The sequence below is a fragment of the Nelumbo nucifera genome, chromosome 4 (genome assembly GCF_055504915.1).
Source record: "Nelumbo nucifera cultivar China Antique chromosome 4, China Antique-T2T, whole genome shotgun sequence".
Taxonomy (NCBI): Eukaryota; Viridiplantae; Streptophyta; class Magnoliopsida; order Proteales; family Nelumbonaceae; genus Nelumbo; species Nelumbo nucifera.
Genome location: NC_142652.1, coordinates 12,253,898 through 12,275,098, shown reverse-complemented (window position 1 = coordinate 12,275,098; position 21,201 = coordinate 12,253,898). Strand labels below are relative to the sequence as shown.

Here is a 21,201-nt window from a genome sequence, read left to right as displayed (position 1 = left end):
CAAACAGTGACGGCCTAGACAAACCCATAAGCTTCTGAAACGTGTCCTATAGCTTCTACGGCTTACATCATCGCACGTTTTATGGATGGATTGGATAGCTATGCGGCACTGGCATTAAATACACAATCCTTTTTGCAGAGGCGTGTTTGAAAAGCAGTAACCAAACGAAAAAAAGAGCTTTCTCAACGATGTAGTGGTAGCCTAATAGGTGGGTTGCCAACTTGCCATTTGGAATTACCCGGTCAGACTCAAACACACGTGGTATCCTAATTGGGTGGGCCTTAAAACCCGGCCCACGGTCCATATTGGGGAATTGGGGATGGGGATCCCTTTCACTTTTCCCTTTCAGGCTTATTTATGTCGTAAGATATTCATTATCAACACATTCCCTTGACCCATCCATGCCTAAAGAAGTAAAGAGGCTTAGGTAGTGTTTGAGAACACTTCTAATAAATACTTCTTTTAAGAAGTAATTCTTTTAAGACATGGGACTATTGGTTTTTAAGTACTTATTGGTGTTTGGTAAAAAAGTGGAGCAAAAGTACTTTTTTTTTAAAGAAGTGCTTCTTTGAAAAAGTGACTTTAAATTGATTTTTTTAAAGTACTTCTCCAAAATAATCGGACGAACCAGTCCTTGACAAATTTGTATAATAACTAAAATAGCCCCGCAAGATTATACCTCCCCTTTCTCCACTCATTCAACCCTCAAACCCTAGCAGTAGCAGCAGCGCACCAGTTGCAGGTCCACCAGCGATGATTGGCGGTGAGGACCCGTGGCCGGTGGACCTACCATTTGGCTTCTTTCCTCTATGTTTTGAAGTTTTTCTTTCATTTAATCATTCCTTTTTTGTTTTTCTCTAACATGAACTCTATTCTTTGTAGATCTACTATGAAATCTACTGTTCGAACAATGACCGACGACAATAGGTTAGTTCTCTATACATAGATCTATTATCATGAAATCTATTGTTGGTTGCGTGAAATCTGAAATCCGAAACAAAGCTCAATCTCAGATCTCTGAAACATAGCTCGTAGCTCGATCTTAGATCTCTGAAACAGAGCTCGATCTCAGATCTCTAAAACAGTATAGGCACTCAACTCGCTGATATATTTTTGATGTTCGTGATATGGATTGACTGATATGTAGTGCAAATGTTTTGCTTGATCTCAGATCTCTGAAACTTCTTTTGGGGTGCATGGGTTTTCTGATTTCATCAGATGAAATGAATTTGTCAAGCCTTTATGGGAAAGGATTTATTTTACCTTGTTTAATGATCAAAATACTGCAATATTTAGATGGTTGGATAGATTTTTGGTGTTACTTGAATGTGAAACCTGTTTCCAGACGTCACACAGAAGTTTAATTAATAAGCTATCAAATCTATCATTTTGAGACCTTGCCTTGTTATAGATCAAAAGTGTATGGATGCTGGATGTGGATTTTATGCCTAGTAAGTAGATATGCAGAACTGATTCTCTTGGTCTAGATTCAAGTTTTAAGGTGAATGAGGCAGGAACGAATGGATGATCAATCATCTTTATGTTTACATCTTGATTTATTATTATTTATAATTATTATTTTTATTATTGTGATAAGTTTATTATTATTATTATTAATTGGATTAACATGGCAGCCCATGTGGGAGTTCATGTAGACTCTTAGTTGAAATGTATAATATAACATGTGAAAAATATTGTATATATATATGAGTGAAATGAGGGTTAAAATTGTCATTTGTATAAATATAAGCACTTACGGGGAAAGTAGCTTACCAAACATTCCCACCCCAATAAATACTTAAAACATAATAAGTGATTTGAAAAAGTGGGTTACCAAACAGCATAAAGGGTTATTAAAATAAGTAATTCTAACAAGTAATTAATCATCAAACAGGGCCTTAGATATTTTGCTTTGCGTCTGGGGCTATATGATGCATAATTATGGGATCAGGTCCCCAATAGTGTGCATCACACCATCCGTCCACCAGCTGTCATATAAACAAAATGAAGGGGAGTGGGGACCCATAGCCCATTTAAAACCCTTTGATCCCAGGAGAGACGTGTCAGTTCTTATTTCTTCCCAACCACTTCAAAAATCCTGCAGCAATGGAGACAGAGAGGGATGGAGATGGATTCCACCTAAGTATAGCTTATCCTCCTTGGATTAAAACCATCTAATTCCAAATTATGTATATATTTAGGTATTGACAAGGTAGTTTGAGGCTGGAAAGCCTCTTTACTTTTTATGGTCATCCATCTTCAATCCCAACAATTTCTTCTTCTTCTTTTTTTTAATTGAGAAAAGCTCTACTTTTGCAGCCTTGTCTTTTGCTTAGGATCTTGGGGCATATACAGTCACACATGCAAGCAAACAAAAAAAGAAAAAATCTTATGATTTGACTAGAGACTCCACTATTCATTTGAAGATTCTAGTTGGTACTGCTAATAAGGATCCATTGGGAGATGGATGTTCCAGTTTGCTTATTGACTAACCCCAATTTGCTTATTGTCGTTATTCAAGTCTTGTATGCCTGAAGCTCAGCCAACCTTTGATACCCAGAACAAAATCGTCATCGTTTTCTGATTTGGAAACCTGGAACTCTTGGTACCCATGATTTTAGTGCTATCAGTCTTCCTAATCTGCAACCACTGACATGAGTGCTTGTGTTAATGGGGTTGTTTGGGTACATGATGGTAATTGGGCGTGGACTTCCATTTCAGAGCTGGGACCAGTCTCCATAATTTGGGACCATTATGTAAGCACCACTGAAGACCAAGACAAATTCAAGAGCTTGACTATGGATCTTGTATGAGTGATCAGAATTCAGATAAGCCAATCCCAGATGGAGCTTATTAATGGAGCTAGTAATAATAATCCAGAGGTAAAGAAAGTATTTTTAGGCTAGAACTAGAACAGGATGGGGCTGACGATCATGATGAACATTTGTTAACCTTTTACCTCACCATGCGAAAATTAACACTAGGAAACACCAATCAGCAGCTTGGAGCCATGACAAGCACAAGCAATTAGTTGTACAGTACCTTGGTAAATGAAGAGCAAAATCTGGTTACCATAACACATGGATGATAGATGGACCTATTTGGTTTGGTCCCACCACCTCAACTGCCACATATTAAAAATGCTGATCACAACAACAATTAAATATTGTATTCAAGCAAAGGTTGAAGCCTGTGGTAATCATGGTAAATAATAAACTGTTCATCAAACTTGACTATGAGTGCAGAAAACAACAGAATGAATGAATTCAACAATAAGTTTCTTCAATAGAAAACGGATTTTCAGGCTACAAGATAATCTATCTATTATACACACAAAACAACACATGAAAATAGCATGGACAGAGAAAGTTACGTGTTTCATGGTATAATTTAGCTGTCTTGCACTCACTATAACTAAATGAGAGCTCTCCATGCGTGTAACCATAAAGCAAAAGCATTTCCCATTTAATGTGGATTCAGGGAAACATGCCAAAGAAAGGTCCTTGTAACAATTACATACTTCTCAGAGAGAGAGAGAGAGAGAGAGAGAGAGCAATGACTGTTAAAATTATCAAAATTGACAATAAAGGAGATGCAGCTAACAACATATGTTACGGTGTTCCTAAAACTACAACTACCAAGTCGCCTTTTCAATTACTTGTGGTATTGTCAGGTAAACCCAGACTTCGGCTATACCATATATGTCATCCCAACTCGCATTATATTCATGTGGGGAAGACTCATATTTGCAGCCCCCACTCTACAGTTCCTCCTTAGGAAGGCATAGAAATAATTTACAATCAGCTTCTTAAGGAACCAAGAATCCTTCCTTGCCCTCACATCCCCATGAGAAAGAAGATACGTAAATCCTGAATTCATGGCCTCTCGAAGGGCTGAAAGTTCATATTCAAGACTTGGGTCTTCATTAAATGACATGACACTAGATGGAAACAAGGATACGGGCTCCTCTGAGCTTAAAGTGTCAGTGTCCTCCATTCTTTGATCATGCATCAATGGAATCTGAAGTTCCTCGGCACCATTGACTGAGAATTCAGAGTCCCTTGACCTCAATAAAACACTGTCAAGCTCCTCATCTATGCCGTTCTCCAATGCAAGCTCCTGAGACTCTATTCTCAAAAACTTCTCAAGGCTCTCAACCAAAAGCTGTTCAAAGGCATGATGGTCTTCCTTTCTTACATCTTTATATCCATAACGGGCAATGCAGCGGAACATGTGGTAGTCCTTAGGACAGACCCTTCTGAACAGAAACCTTTCTTCTTGAGGCACGACCGGCACAGGAACATACTTGATGCATACAAACACGATTGTTGAATGAATTGCTGGAAGGCCGAGTAGAAACTGGCCAAAGACTGAAGGAATACCTTGGACCAGCTCATTGTACAATAAACCAATCCCTGGGACTCTGACAGTCCCTAGAGTGGAGCCCAATTCAAGTAGAAAGTCCATGGAGATCTTCTCCCTGACCTCACTCTGGTACTTCAGTACACTCCCATAATTCCAGGTATGCATCACACAAAGAAAACAAGAAGCAAAAGCAAGTGGAAGCCACCCTCCCTCCCTGATCTTTGTCAGGACTGCAGACAAGTAGATAAGCTCTACCATCCCAAAGACAAGTGGGAAACACAAAGCCAGGAACAAGTTGATCTGCCATATTAGAAGCATTACAAGTGTCACCAAGGCAGTGCTCACAATCATGACACCTACCTCTGCGATGCCTACAAGAAAAGCTTGTTTTGCATCAGTACACATCATTTTTTTGACAGTAACAAACACCCCATCTTTCCTGACTGAATAAAAAGGGATAACAAGGAACTTCAATGGAGAATTTATGTCACAGCCCATCATTAGAAAATACCGTATGCATTGGCTATATCTGTGGTGCTCCCAAAAGTAGCAACAACTAAAATGCACGTGATCATCAGGAACCAATTGATGATGGGGATGTAGATCTGACCCATGAGTCTCCTAGAGGTGTGAACTATCTTCAGCCTTGGGAAGCATCCAAGAGCCATTGATTGTTTGATACACGAAAATGTAGCAGAAATCATAGATTGACTGGCAATCATGGCAGCAAGTGTGGCTATCACAAGTACAGGCCAGAATAGACCATCTGTCCATCCACAACATATAGACATGAGAAAGGTTAAATTAAATGATCATGGCAGATACATTTCCCAAGAAGTTCATCTTAAAGAGTTTATAGCCAAGCTGGGCAAACATGGGTGTGCTAACAGTTCCTTGCAGTGCATACCAGGGACAGAATCATAGAATATTCGTTCTGCAGAAGATGGATATCTCATTAGATATGCAGCTTGGCCCATGTATGCCAACATAAGGCAGGGAAACACCACAAAGGAGAAGGCAATCTGTGAACACCATAGAGATTAGAAAATAAAAGCTGGAACTTCCATGGAACTTGGTGGTTCACATGAAAGTGATCATCATACACAGGTCAATTAGTGATACTCACACAAAGAATGTGGTTGGTGGGGGGATAGAGAGAGAGAGAGAGAGAGAGAGAGAGAGAGAGTTGAGGGATTGAAAATATACTTGTATAGATAAAACGGAGAAATGGCCTAGATCAGCAAACATTGCTTCAGCTCCTGCAGCAACTATCAAAATAAAAATTGTGTATCGGGAAGAGAGGAGTATTTCGTAATGATATCAATTGTCTATTCTGATTCTGATATCTACAACTGTTTACATGATTGCATAGATGGTAATATACTACAGGCTACACGCAATGGAATTGATAGCTTGGACCAATCTATGCATATGGTATTAAAACACATGAAGCAACATAGCTAGCTATCCAAGAATAAAGTCATGTATGTTTCTTTAAGGAAATGGAATAAGAGATGTGTATTCCTGGCTTGCTTCACTGAGGAGAATTCTAAAATGTCTCAGGACAGGTTTGACACTATTGAGTCTTTAAGAAATTTGTCAAAAAGAAAATGATATACCAGCTGAAGTGTTACACACTCTACATCTGCAAGCATGAGAAAGTCAGAACCATCATTTAATAGGCCTTCAAAAGGAGATAATTTTACCAGAAACCAACTCAACTGGAACTACAAAGATCTAACCATCATACATTCCTTCAATATAGCCAGAAATAGTGATTGAACAATTAACAAAAGCAGTACTGCATCAAGATGGTTATAATCATCAATGGTTTTATTAGAGAAGATGAAAGAGGAAGCTATGGAAGAAAGCTTTGTGGTACAACTGGATGTATTTAAAATTAAGAGCAGGGAATGGGTAAACGCGGAAATATAAAACAATAAAAAACATTATTTAGATTGTTGAGCATGCAAAATAGGCAAACCCCTAGGAGATTCATGGGTCAGATCTAGATCCCCATAACCAAATCATGTAAAGAGTTCTTCCAACAAAACAAGCACATAAAGCATTTGAGCAGTCCAAAAGTTAGGCATACCAGTAATGCACAAAACGCAGCCACCTAGTGCTGACCATGCTTCTGCAGTGTTCCTCTTGAAGAAGTAATATATATAAGCTGGATTGAATGCCTTGAGAACCGTAATATCATGCTTAAATAAGTTGTACATTCCAATAGATCCCAGACAAAAGAACCAAAGTGCCAGTATAGGCGCAAACATGAAACTCACTTTGCTAGTCCCAAACCTCTGTATGCTGAATAATCCCACAAGGATTACAATGGATAGGATAACCACAGCATCTGTAAGCAACATGAATCAAATTAGTCAAATTACAGGTGCATAGATACTACCCACAGGTCCCTAACTCTTGGCCTCTTGCACTCATCATGTTAATGAGAGCAATCGAATTGATGTTCCATAGCCAAAATTTTTATATCAATTGGACAGTGTTAACCTCCTAATTGTAAAAGTTCTCTTAGAAAGCTGCACTCCTGTAGTCCCTCCAAGAGAAAGTGATTGATCAGATAACTGGGTAAGTACAATTTAGGGGGTGATCATTTTCAGCCTGGCCCACACATATTTATAAATATTCTATTTGTACAATTTATATATTCTATTTGTACATATGCATATATATAAATATTATAATATGACACCTATAATACATACTAGCTAATAAGTGTTTACATGCTTTGCACATGGCAATTTATGATAATGATGATAGTAAATAATGTGTTTCCAAAATTTCTACATTTTTTATATTTCTATGTCTATAAAATACTATTCTTATTTGCCACGCTTAATTTTGTTTATGATGAGATGTGTCCAAATGTTTCCATTTTTTTTTTTTGTATTTTTATACTTTTGTGTGTTTTTATCATTTTGAATTTTTATATCCCAACTTGACACATTTGACCAGAAAGGTTGAATTTTCTATCCACCACCAAAAAGTAAAACAATTTCACTTTTGGGTTAGCTTTAAATTTTGTATTTTATTTCCATATATTTTCTATAGAGTTTCTATATTTTTTTCATATTTTTTGTATTTTTATATTTTTATTATTTAATTATGAGATCAAGGGTTGGTACATATGACCTAAAAGATTAAACTATTGACTTGCCACCAAGAAAACAATTACATTTTTTAGTCAGTTTTTAATTTTATATCTTATATCCAACATTAATAAAAAACAACTACTATTTATCACACTTATTTTTCTTTAATATGATTAATATAAAATATTAGATAAGTGCCTAAGTGCTTTTTTACAAAATTTCTGATTATCACATAATGTTTTTGTATTTTGTATTTTTTTTTTACTTTAATTATGATATCAAGGGTTGTCACATTTGACTCAAAATGTTGAATTGTTGATTTGCCACAACAACAATAATTTTTATTTTTGGACTGGTTTTAAATTTATATTTCATTCCAAAATCAATAAAAATATTATTATTTATCACACTTACTTTTCTTTAATATGATTAATATAAAACATTAGCGGTGTGCCCAATTTCCTATATTTTGTATTTATTTTTATTTGAAAAGGTCTTTTTATTTACTTATGACATCATGAATTGACCCATTTGACCCAGATTGTTGAATTGCTCACTTGACACTAGGATGGAACAACAGTTCCATTTCAGGTCAATTTTGAAAAGCATGTATTTTATATCTTTAAAAGTATTAAATATAAATCTAATTGATAGAACTTAATAGTGAAAAATAGCTTAAATATAGGATTCAATGAGAGAATGGGAGTTAATACCCTAAATATTAAATTGAGGCCAAGTTTGGGAGTGGCTTATTTGAAAAATAAGTGCTTAAAAACAAGTGCTTATTTTAATAAGAACTTATGAGCATTTGGTGAAAAAACATTTATTTTAAACAGGGATAGTATGGGTATTTTAAAATGAAGTGGCAGGCTAAGATAGGCCAAAAAAGAAATAAGCTCTTAAAAATAAGCCCCAAAAATTGGGATTCTCAAATGAGTGCTTATTCTCAGAATAAGCACTCATTTTGAGATTATTTCCTAAACGCAAATAAGTACTTATTGGTGTGGTCCCGGCCCAAAATAAGTGCTTATTTGAATAAGCACTCCCAAACTTAGCCTTAATGAGAGGAAATTGAATGAGAAGAAATATAGTAATTCAAATTACATTTTGTGCCCTCACAATTAGAGAGGAACCAAATTCAAATATTGGGGTATTTTAGTCAAACAAAAGTTCCACACTCTCATTCACACTATTAATAATATATATAAATATATATTATGGAATTTAGTATAAAATAATATATAATTCACATTTTATAAATAAAAGTCATAGGCCCAGAACCCAGCACGGGCGCAGCCCATGATCACCCCTAGTATAATTGCTTTAACCTTTTACAACAAGTATTTATCAAAAGCAATATACCAACATATTGCAGTAGATAGGAAATAGATAAAATTCCAATAACAACTACAACTTCAATTTCCACAAAAGTATACTCTAAGAAAGAGAATTATTTCTTGAAGAAAGCAATAGATTTACCTACTTGTATCAAACCCAGGAATTTGACCTTGTAGGCCACTCACTGAGGACATTACTGCAACATAAAAAGATGCACTAGTAAGATTCTAAGAAACTTGCATGGAAATAGCATTTACGTTCTTACATAATTGGTAAACATAATCATAGTATCACCCTCTTATATCAATATTATTCTGAAAAGCAATACAAATTTGTAAGGGCCAATTTGTTTGGTGTTTTGATTCAATCACCTTCTACCAGTTCAGTGGTTCAACAATAACAATCTTTGGTCTGATTTGGTGATGCAATTCACCACGGTCTAGGGAAGCACAGGAGAAAAAGATTTTTTTTTTTGGGTCTCTTTCTCATCCTATGGACAGTATTTTATCCACTATTACTTCTTTTAAATCAGCAATAGATCAAAATAGCTTACTAATACAAAAGCTAAGAAAATATAAAAATCTAGTTTCCAAGAGAAGAAAAATAAACCTTATACTTTTCACATTAATGTAAGCCAAACGGGAAAATTTTTTTTTGAGAAAAAAAGTTTCACAGATACATTCCATTAGTTGTACAGGCATAAAATGTATTCAGATCCAATACATAAAAAGCTAATTATCTTGGTAAAACCATTCAGATCCAATACACAAAATATATTGAGATCTAATTATTGAAAAAACCATTATTGACAAGTAATAGTTTCCATCACTTTATATGATTAAAAGTAATACAAAACTGAAGCATGAAAAAAAAATATGAAAGAAATATGAAATCTTATTAAATTCCTCTCAAAAAAATGAAGAAATATGCTCACCAGTAACATGAAACATACAAAGGCAAGCCATTTTACAATCAAAATAATAGTTTACTATAAAATCTAGACTAACTTGGAATAAGATATAAGATAGAATATGCAGTTTGGCAAATCTAAATGCATACAGATGCATTGTTAAGGCTGTATTTTAACAGTAAATATATTGCAGTCCTTAAAATTAATTCTACACAACCATCCCTTACAGATCAGACTACGAAGATTAATACCTCCCAAAGAAAACCAACCAAGCAAGTTCTTTTTTATTCAAGGATAATGGCATAGAATAATTATTTTCTTGTTATATGTAAGTTTTTTAATGTTTCTTAGGTTCTGGATCTGTAGTTTTATGTTATTAACCACCCTGAAGTTATATGCTTTTCCAATCTCTCCTTGATCTCTCAAAACTTCCCTAATATAGATATTTTTGAAGTAAACCATTTTCACAGGATGGTATTTCCAACAATATCTTAATTCTGGACCTTGCTGACATGCACATATGCACCACTGTGCTGGAAATCCCTTCTCTTTGTTGTATAGATGTGCATGTTCTCTGCACCCCTTCCAAGACCCTGGATAGCTGGGGCCAACATTGGGTAATGACCCCTTATGATCTCTTCACCCACAAGATACAAATATCTAGGACAGAGTGGATTACATATAGGTCAAGTATAAGAGAATAACTTTAGAAATTCAAGGTTGCATCAGAAACTTTCACTTCTCAGAAAATAGTTTTGGTTGGACTCGTGGAGAATCCTATACAATAGATTTTAATAAAAATGTATTGATTTTTTTTCAGCATTAGGATAAGAAGTAAGAATAAATAAAAAATAAACTTGGCTATAGGTTTGAAGGAATTTAGCTGCATGCAGAGAAGACCATCTACAGCACCTTAAGAAGAAGTGATCTGTTGCATGTTGAAGGAACTTTGTGTTCATTTCAGGACTCAAAAATTGACTTGAAATTCATGCATTAAAGTCCTTAAATGTAATAATTAATAATTAACCGTAGAATAGCAAAAATCATATTATAATAGCACTATATTAGTCAAAGAAAACAATAATCAAAATTAAGATTAAAAACTCAAGAAAAAATTGTAGGAAAGACAAATGAAGTCTGAAAAGAATTTTGGATAAAGAGGGTAAAACATCAAACTTCTGTTTTTGATCAAGAATTCAACAATGATCTGACAAATCGCCTTGATGGGACTAGGACCACCAATAAACTAGCAAGTAGCAAGTTAGCACTTGACCATGAATTGAGTCAGCAGCACAAAAGAAAACTGCAAACTAAAAAATAAAAGGCTGTAATTTTAAATTCCATCTACCACGTTCCACATGTTATAACTACTACACGGAGAATGGTGATCACACAAGCCATTACAGGATAGATTTATCTTCCAATTTTAGAAAGACATCAGAACCACATTATGGTAAGTTTCATTTGTAATAAAACCTAAAAACAGATGAAAAAAAAAAAAAACAAAGTTCTAATCAAAAAGAGAAACCTATTAAACAAAGGCCTCCTAGCTTTTAAATTCATGCACTCTGAATGTTGACAGAGCAAAACCCAAGAATATTTTGGTAAAGCACATAGAGCATGTAATACAGATATGGTTAATGCCAGGAAAAGCATGCGCATTTAGCATCTCAATTTTTACTTGGGCCTGGCATTCCAATATGTGAATTTAAACGCACAACAGGTAAGAATTACTTTTCCTTGGTCCATGAAGTTGGCAACAAGGAGCTTGTTTGCCACCAAAGCAAGCGTTCAGACTAGTATCAAAATTATTAAGAAGGAATGCCTAATATCAGAGTTATCAATAAAAGAATATCCAATATCAGCATTGCATAACAAGCAAAAAAAAGGAAACAGCAATATACCTGACATCGCTGGGGTTAGAATGCCATCCCCTATAATCATGGAAGTCCCCATCAGAACCAATAGCAGTAGAAGGGTCTTCAAGGAAGATCTCCTTTCCAAACCCTCCTTTATATTTAGTGCCCTTTCTAACTCGGGAGTTGGCAATTTGAGCTTAAAACTAGAGATATGTTCATCAGTCTGCTGCCTATTGGGAAGTAAACTAATATTTGCATACCTGCAAATCAATGAATATAATGCAAAAGTGCCTCCTGCAGTAGCAATCATCATTTGGTTAACAAACATGTGGTCAAACAGTTTTTTTTCCTTTTAATTCCTTGCATGGTTCATAGAATCATAATTCATAAAAATGACAAAAACAAGGCTAAGATATAACTCAGGTTTAAAAAATCATACCTTCCCCATTATCATTAGCCTTGAGAACTATGAAAACATATTTTGCAAGAGGAAGAAGAGCAATTGTGTACATCACTAGTGATAAAGCTCCCAAGACATCAACATCTGACTTTATTGGCACCTTGCTGAAAACATCACTGAAGACATATAAAGGACTTGTGCCCAAGTCACCATAGACCACACCGAGTGTTTGGAATGCCAGTGCAAGTGTGCGCCAAATGGATAGATCCTAAGCCATAAAATGTACATTTTTCATAAAAGAGTAGTAATAAATGCTCCTAACATGGCTAAACTTTCTATTACACAATCAAGCGAGAAGCAATTGTCAAAATTATTTGTTTTAACATGTGAAAGACCAAATATGACAGATATACTTGAGATGGACTTTTACTAAAATAGAAGGTTTTCATTACAATATTAATTTCATGTTGTAGTATTTTTCAGATTTATGTTGCTTCCAGATCTATGTAGTTAGACCAAAAAGGGAAAAAAGATGTTGCATTTTTTGTGTCACTCAAATCAACTTGACAAAATCTCATTCCAACCATCTGGGGCTTCTTTTTCTTATTCTTGAGTGTCGTACTACCATTACATATCAAAATAAAATGTAGCAATGTCATATCCAGGAAAGAGGCTAGACATTTATTACCTGGGCAAACCTGCTACACCAAAATGCCCTTTATTTTAGGTATTAAATACCATTATTGATTTACTTATATAAACATTAATCCATGCAAGTATTAAACATAAAAAAAAGGGTAAGTGAATAAATAGATTGACTGATAATTCGCATAAATTATAAATTATTAACACCTGAAAACAAGATAAATTACAAATCAGAATTTTATCCTAATAAACAGATCAATGTGTTCAATATGTGTCAATGCATGTCCAACATAATGATACTTGGACAAATATAAACAAGAGCTTGCTTTTAGACAATGGTATCCTTCCTAGAAGACACATTTCCAATACATCATATAAATGGTCATAACAAACATGCAATTGGTTCACAACTCTTTAATTTGTAAAAAGACTTATCACAAGCCCTGAGATCAAAATTCATGTTGACCAATTTACATGGCCACAAGTATGTATATTTAGGCTTTAGAGTATCTACCATGGCATGAATTTTCTTTTAAGTGGAGGTATCAATTGATAGTTCAAAATTATCCATGTATTCACTGTCATTTTTTTCTAATGTTAACTATTAATTTGCATTAAGAGAGAGAAAAGTAATATGCAATGCCCAACAGCTCTAAAAAAGTGAGATTGGGGAAGGAAGAGACCAAGTAAATAACAAGCAAAAAACATACAAATATATACAATAAACAATCCCTATGCTGGTAAAGAAGACCCCAAATACCGGGCACTTCCTTACATCCCCTCCAGCAAGGCCTGGTAGGAGACAATGGCATTTAATCCTTGTCAGATCACCACTTCTTAACAGGCCAGAGAAAGCTAGGATCACAACAGCTATAGCTATACATGAAATTCTTATAAATGTAGGAGCAGGACAAAGAGGTGGTTTATGGGATGCCTTCAAATCAGAGTCCGGATCTCCTGCCCATGTTAATCGCAGTCACACATGGAGAACATCTCATCCTCCACATAGTATTATGCAGGGGGAGATGTTCCCAATTCGGGGGGGGGGGGGGGGTGTAGTGTATTGTGGGTAGGCGTGGGCAGGAGATCCGGAGTCTTCAAATCAAAGGATATAATCTTTGGCACTACAGGAGCAATCCACAAGACCTTGTATTGGAGGAGGGGGAAAAAGAATGGCCCAACCACCAAGAGAAAGGGATGAAAACAAAAGGGAAGGAGATAAATCACCACTGGACACAGAAATTCAAACTTAACCATCAAATCCCTCAGAGGAAGTGGAAACATATTTTGATATGCTCAAGAAGGAGAATAATGCTATTACCTCAAAAGCCCCCCAGACCCATCATAAAAACCCAGGTTCTGAGAAAGACTAGATAAACAAATAGAATAACACCCACTGATTGACCCAGAAAATTGGATATACAATACGTCCTTGGAAACATTTGACAAAGAGGCAACTGGCAAGCTACCCCATCAAAGTCATCCCCAATCCCAGTATCCAGCCTTATCCTCCAAGAGCATATCATACCAGACAAGTTGTAATAAAGTAAGAAGGATCAAACGGAAGGCTTTTCTTGGGGGGATGCAATAGAAACCCTTCCCTTCCATGATACACAAAGCCGGTATCTTTTCAAGTAATCCAAATATATGCCAAATATAAGTCATCCCAGAACAATTCAGACTAAGCAAAAAACTAGCACACTTTCAAGTAATCCAATGGCTTTCATAATGTTCAAAGGTAAAGTCATCTGGAGAGCACAGAGAGGATATGCATTATTGGCATATTTTTAATAAAGTTAGATTATTCATGTTTAGGGGGCAAGTATTGGATTGGTTGGAGAAATACTTCTTTATGAAGGATAATGCAGAGAACCTTGTCAAAGACCCATCTCATTATCGTGCTCCACTTTTCAGATTATTCTTGAGAAGTTGAGATATCAATTTCACAGAAAGGTCTTGCTCCTTTTCTACAATGTGCAGAGGAAAAAGGATTTGAATATTTAATGTTGGAAAGAAATTGTATCTAATTAGATTTCTTCATATTGTTAAGCACGTTTACAGGAAGATCACCATAACTCGTTAGTCTCGGAGGATGAATTTAGATCCTAGGTCATAGACCAGTGTCTGAAGCATATGCATATAAAGATGCATTTCCAAATTGTCTCAACTAGGACTTCTTATTTTCAAATAAATTCCATGATTTCCATTATCATGCTTTCGAATAACTTGCTAAACTACTTATCAAAAAAATAACTTGCTAAACTAATATGCCATGCAAGAAAGAGTCAAACAATGTGAGAATAACCTCCAAAGAATAAAGGAGTTGTCGTAATTCTTGAAACAGCTCAAACCCTCTTCTCATTAATGGTGAAACACTTATCTCCAGAGTCATTGGATGGTATAGGCCATTTTATCGGAAGCATACGTTTTTTCTGTCATTTCTGACCTTCCTTACTCATTTCATGACACTTTCCACATTCAAAATGAATATGTTGCAAAAAGAAGAAGAAACAATAGTAAAGAATGTGGAAAGCGAAAACACCATCAGTACTTCAATCAGCATATGCTCTCGGATTTCTCCTTTTGTTCTCTGTTCTATATTGTTTCATGGGTTTCCTGTTCCAACACTGAATTAAAAATAAAAGAAAAGAAAGAGTTGCTGTGACACTGAATTCAACTGAACTCAACTAAGATTTGTCCCGACTATATGGGTCGGTAACATGAATCCTGTTCCACCACTATACTTCGTTGAGTTCGTCCAGTGCCAACACCAACAGGGGAGGGCGATAAAAGAGAAAAGAAAAAAAATATATGTATGAAGTATGAACCAAGTATGCTACCTTATGGTGATCACGAAAATTAGATACGTCCGTTGCTTCAACGTCAAGAGAATCTATTCTATCGGGCTTCCTCAAAAGTCTTCTTCTAATATGTCCATGTCTTTCCCTGTTCGCCTCCTCTTCGAGCAAGGACCATGGAAGTGACTCTGAATCAAATTCGCTTCCGTCAACCCATCTGGACTCTGAACCCAGCAGCCTAACGCTCTCCTCAATTTCTCCTTCTTCCATTTTGTTGTTGTTTTTTTTCCGCAATCTCAACAAGAATGGACCAACAATCTCGTGTGGTCTCAATAGTTTATTGCATTAACAGCCGATTAAAGATGATTGGAAGAGGATGTTGCTGCCAAGAAAACCAACAAGCACCACCGATGCTTATTATTCTTCCTGCATTTCCAGTAGCGACGCATCAAAAAAGCTTCAATATTTTTGATGCCTCTATACACTCCTTCAACCGGCAACCAAAACCCAGTTGCAGAAAAACATCGAAGTCCCTCTTTTTTCTTCTATTTTCTTCGGATTAAAAGAACCAAAAGTTAGAGATTTTCTGGAGGTTCTTCCAGCCCGTTTTCTCAGACAAGCATCAAAACCCAATAATCGTTAAAGGAGTGGGTTCGTTCTTCTTCCTGCGTTACTCGAGGTTTGGAAAACTCTGTCGAGCTCTTGCAGAACCAAAATGCAAATTGCAGCTATAGTATTTGGTGTTATTTATTTACCAGAACACCCTCCTTGCCAATCCGAATTCTTCAAATCAACAATCGAATGGTATACAGACAGCGATACCCTTTAAAACGTTACGGGGACCTTGGACCCACTCTGTTGTCGGATTGTGGCCTTTCATCTCGCATCGAATTTATTCTACAACAGTTAAAACGTCATATCCCCGCCCTCGGTGTCTCGTTGATGCCAAACAGACGTAACGCCCTCCCACGCGGCACTATGGAAATGTGGTTTTACGTGTGGTGTGACAAAGGAAACCACGCAAGGCGCAAGTTATCAGACGACGGACGAGAGTCATGGCCCCTAAATTGCTTCTTGGTCACCAAACGACCTTCCACGAGAGTTGTCGTCGGGTCACAGGCTTAGTCTTATCTATACTTGGCAGGCTTACTTTAAGGGACACCACCGTCATTTTCGCCGGTAAGATTTTTGGGAGAATTAATGTCATCTTCAGGCAGACCACCAAAAGCTTAACGTACTCTTTGAGGATGGGTGGTCGACCTCCTTGGGTGCCTAACATTGGCACTCCTAGACCTTCATCCCTTGCAGGGCGGCCCTGGTTAATGGCTACCAAGGTCCTCATGGGCACACACATGCTCATGGGGACAGTGTTGGACCGGCACTACGCTGTCGACACTCAAGGGAGGCTTGACATGCGGGCATGGCTCAAGCATGACCCTTCACCACACCAACCCCTTGCCCAAGCTGAGTGAGCTACCCCGTTGCCTCTAGCGCACGGGTGTGTTCCGGCTCAAGCGGTTGCCTATCAACATGGCACACAGGTGCCTATCATCATCGGCATACAGGAAACCCTTCACATCGGTGCCAAGTCACCTCTTCAACGCACAGTCGCCTTGCATTATGGTTGTCCCCCTTTAGCATGTAAGCGTCGCCTCCCATGGACCGGTCTGAGCCAGCCGAGTGCCCCGGCCATTGGACTTGAGGTCATGATCCAGTGCTACTAACCTTGGTGGAGCCATCCCATCGGGCAACTCTTAGCCTCTAAGCACATAAAGGCTTGTCCTGACCTACCTTGGCCTGGACGCCACACGGGTTTCTTCTGTTGTAGAACTACCCCCGTGACAGTTGGTATCAGAGCGAGCTAGCCAATTGTTGCCGCAGTTGGTTTTCAGCAAATTAGCCCAAAGCTAGTTGAAGTGGTCATCACGACAAGCAGCACATTGTGGGGTGCGGTCCCTAGGCACTTCCACCCAGGATCGAGCAGAATTTCAGATCAGGCCTGGCAAGAGGTCACTTCATTGTTCGTGTCCCCATTCCAATGACCCTAAAACAACTTCCCTTTCGGAGGCAGACACATTAGTTGTTGTCCTCATGCGGGGGCAGACGCGTGAGCCTTGATAGGAATGTGGGTACACTGGCCGTTGGAGCATGGCGGCTCTACACCGGCAAAGTATTATGTGGACATGCTCAGTTCAAACAGGTGGATCACTTGCAGCAGCGAAAGCGCATCACCAAGCGAGTGCATGTTTGGCAGCTCATGGGTAAAAGTTGCCACACTCGCGTTCAAAGCGGTCAGGTCTCCTTGAGGCAGCAGCAGTGGGCCCCCCTCGGAGTGAAGAGGTAGTCCGAGTCGGCGAGGCGAAGCGTAGTTTCGAGGGCCAAAAGAGCATAAGCCATGGCTAGGTTTGAGTAACCCGAATCAACGAGGTGAAGTCTGCAGGCCAGCATGGTGAAAGGGTACCCAGGTCATCGCCAACATGAGGAGTAGACCTATCAGCGTGTTCGGTAGCATCACTGAAAAGCTACCAAGAAGACGGTCGAGCCTTTAGGTAAGATGATACATGGGGCGGACCTCCGCGAAGCACCACATCCAATTTCTTCGAGGACCCTTCTTTCACAGTTCAACGGCATAGCCATTGCGCGGTTTGAGTAAACTCAACGCTGGGGTTGAAATCTAGGCAGGCCAGCATGGTGAAACGGTTTCGTCCCCATAAATGGACACCAACATAGGCAAGACCCGGGTTGGCCAGGCGAGCCTTGGAACTGTCAGTGAAATGGATGGCGCGGGACATAGACGCTCATTCACGAAGAAGACCATTGTCGAGGACGACAATGGATTGAGTGGGGGAGCCTGTTACGGTCTGACACAGGCTTAGCCTTGCCTATGCTTGGCAGGCTTACATTAAGGGACACCACCGTCATTTTCGCCTGTAAGATTGTTGGGAGAATTGATGTCATCTTCAGGCAGACCACCAAAAGCTTAACGTACTCTTTGAGGATGGGTGGTCGACCTCCTTGGGTGCCTAACCTTGGCACTCCTAAACCTTCATCCCTTGCGGGGCGGCCCTGGTTAATGGCTAGCATGGCTACCAGGGTCCTCATGGGCGCACACATGCTCATGGGGACAGTGTTGGATCGACACTACGCTGCCGACACTCAAGGGAGGCTTGGCATGCGGGCCTGGCTCAAGCATGACCCTTCACCACACCAACCCCTTGCCCAAGCTAAGTGAGCTACCCCGTTGCCTCTAGCACACGGGTGTGTTCCGGTCCAAGCGGTTGTCTATCAACATGGCACACAGGTGCCCATCATCATCGGCATACAGGAGACTCTTCACATCGGTGCCAAGTCACTTCTTCGGCGCACAGTCGCCTTGCATTATGGTTGTCCCCCTTTAGCACATAAGCGGCGCCTCCCATGGACCGGTTTGAGCCAGCCGAGTGCCCCAGCCATTGGACTTGAGGTCATGATCCAGTGCTACTAACCTTGGTGGAGCCATCCCATCGGGCAACTCCTAGCCTCTAAGCACATAAAGGCTTGTCCTGGACGCCGCACGGGTTTCTTCCGCTGTAGAACTACCCCGTGACAGTTTTTCACCTACTGTTCTTCGTCTCTAACACTCTAACTGCAATTGGTGGAGGCCAGATCACCTAACATGGTGGATCCCATTTTTATAGTGGGTGTCGATATATAGTGTGATATGATGTTGATAGAGAATTGGAACAATGCTTTTCATACGGGGGCGCCTCACATGCACATCTATCATGCATTGGAAATATCTCCCGTAAATAATAACTTATAAGTAGAGAAAGCATTCCCAATGCATGGTATGATGTACGTGTGAGGCGCGACGTCCAGTGTGAGGAACGGATCCACTCTCCATTGGAAAGTGTTTTATTGGCAGATGATCCCAATTCCAATTGATGATGGTGAGAGTTAAAAGAGACCATGTAATGTGCAGTAGTGAAAAGTAATGAAGTATTAATCATTCATGTCTCATCCCAATTATATAATTCAGCAATAAAATATTGTTTTATCAATTTATTCTATTTAAAATCATATCGCTATTAAATTATTAATGATATACGAAAATGCAATATATGAAAAGTAAGTACATCTCATTATGATTACGTGTTAATGTGTTATTAATTGGGCTGGTTTGGGTTAGGCTTGAGCTTGGTTGGTTACTATGCCTCTTCTAAGTTTCGAGGCATATTGATATCCACTCTGGATTTTGGAGTCAACCTATTTTAGTCCATATCTTTCTTCACAGTTTTACTATTATTGGCCTAGATGGGCATTTCTTCCGGTGATCAAGAATTACAATCATTATCATTATTAATCAAGTCTTATTCCAATTATATGAAGTCGGTTAGGAGTGTCAATGAATCAAAATTGGATTTGGATTGAACCTTATTGCCAATCAAAATAATTTGAACAGATTGGACATACTAATGACACATATTACATTGGACTAGGCCAGTATTTATTGGATTGGATTGGATTGGATGTGATTCATTTATAATGGTTTTATATTAGATTATGTCTAATCAAATTAATATCCAGTCCATTGGCATAAGATAAGAGTAAGGGTGTCAATGGATCAGGTTTGGGTTAAGCCCAATCTAAATTAAAACCAAATTGAACTGTTTGAACGGCCCAAAATTCCAAATGGTTTATAATGATCTAAAGTATTCATCCAATTGGACTATAATAGACTGATACTGGACCGGATCGGATTGGACCAATATCCAATCTATTGACAACCCATTATTAAATTATTGATGCTTAAATCATTTCTTACAACTTCTATTCATGTCCACCCTTAATCCTTTTTAACGTGCAAAACTAAATGATAATGGTTTTTTTTTTCCAGCTTCAAATGAACACTCGTGCATGCAACCGTGGGAAAAGGTATTCTTCTTTTTATCTAAAAATTTGAAAAAATGGAATATCACCTAGCCTTTGACTTTGTCCTCGCATATTCTCTTCCCTAATCTATCTAGACACTAAGAAGCAAAAATAGTTTACTGATCACAATAACCATTGATTCTAACTTCTAGTATTTTTAATAAGAAGGGGGAATATTATATTAAAGCTCCTGAGGATGAAAATCAGTTGATACATCATCAATAACTGCACTTAAGAGTCATGTAGGCCAGTGCCTTTTTTTGTTTTTTGAAAATGCTCCAAGGCTGATCCATTCAACAATTATTCAGTTATATTAGATTCCAAAGAAGGAATCAAAAAAGTAGGTGCTAGAGACCAAGTGTAAATCTAGGAACATGAACAAAGGAGTTGAAACCCACTTGTCAATCTCATTCACTACCTCCACTTCATTTGTTTTTAAAATAAAATTTGCTGTTCCCCATCTCTTTGCTTGAAGGATGCCCGGTCTCACCACTCTGCTTTCAATCTGACTTTGAGGCTCCCCATTGGTTTATGATAAATAAGTTTAGAAAAGTTGGTCAATGGGTATCTTTTTCCCATTGACCAACTTTACCATGCTATTTTTGTATTGGGAAATTGTCTAAAACTCACCATGACTTTTTATAAATTCTCTTAAATTCACCATATCAGTAAAGATAACATTAACTTAACTAATTGATGTTACTAATTTACTATTTTACCCTCTCTTATGTTCAACCCATTTTACAATATCCCAAAATTACCCCATCATTTTTCAACCCAAAACCCTAATAGTTTGAATGGAAGAGAACACCATTACCGCTGCTTCTTCCACCGTTTGAGAAAGTGAAAACCATTGCCATTT

General features: G+C 38.0%; 1 protein-coding gene and 1 long non-coding RNA gene across 6 annotated transcripts; one reads left to right on the top strand and one right to left on the bottom strand.

Annotated features, from left to right (window-relative positions):
• Positions 1-288: 288 nt before the first annotated feature.
• On the top strand, positions 289-3,622 carry LOC148792021 (uncharacterized). Its single transcript, XR_016068523.1, has 2 exons — positions 289-763; positions 883-3,622. It is a non-coding gene; the product is annotated as an uncharacterized LOC148792021 (long non-coding RNA).
• On the bottom strand, positions 3,439-16,220 carry LOC104607902 (putative potassium transporter 12). 5 transcript variants are annotated; one of them, XM_010273662.3, is made up of 10 exons: positions 15,471-16,220; positions 12,025-12,253; positions 11,631-11,879; positions 8,962-9,012; positions 6,651-6,721; positions 6,461-6,551; positions 5,572-5,633; positions 5,273-5,387; positions 4,877-5,131; positions 3,439-4,736 (listed from the first exon to the last, which is right to left on the bottom strand). In XM_010273662.3, the coding sequence occupies exons 1-10, from the start codon at positions 15,696-15,698 to the stop codon at positions 3,691-3,693; spliced, it is 2,397 nt and encodes a 798-aa protein (XP_010271964.1). In that variant the 5' UTR covers positions 15,699-16,220; the 3' UTR covers positions 3,439-3,690. The 5 variants fall into 5 exon arrangements, with proteins under 5 accessions (XP_010271964.1, XP_088742459.1, XP_010271962.1 ...); XM_088886333.1 differs by having other exon boundaries at positions 5,572-5,624; positions 15,471-16,218; XM_010273660.3 differs by having other exon boundaries at positions 6,461-6,721; positions 15,471-16,219.
• Between the last annotated feature and the right edge of the window lie 4,981 nt (positions 16,221-21,201).

What these genes read in the sequence shown, in the direction of transcription:
- LOC104607902 (XM_010273660.3), bottom strand. Translation starts at nt 15,698, where the DNA reads ATGGAAGAAGGAGAAATTGAGGAGAGCGTTAGGCTGCTGGGTTCAGAG. An exon ending in TCTCCGTTTTATCTATACAA is followed by an intron (nt 5,388 to 5,571) that starts GTATATTTTCAA and finishes TGGTGTTCACAG; the next exon opens with ATTGCCTTCTCCTTTGTGGT. An exon ending in ATTCTATGATTCTGTCCCTG is followed by an intron (nt 5,132 to 5,272) that starts GTATGCACTGCA and finishes GTGGATGGACAG; the next exon opens with ATGGTCTATTCTGGCCTGTA.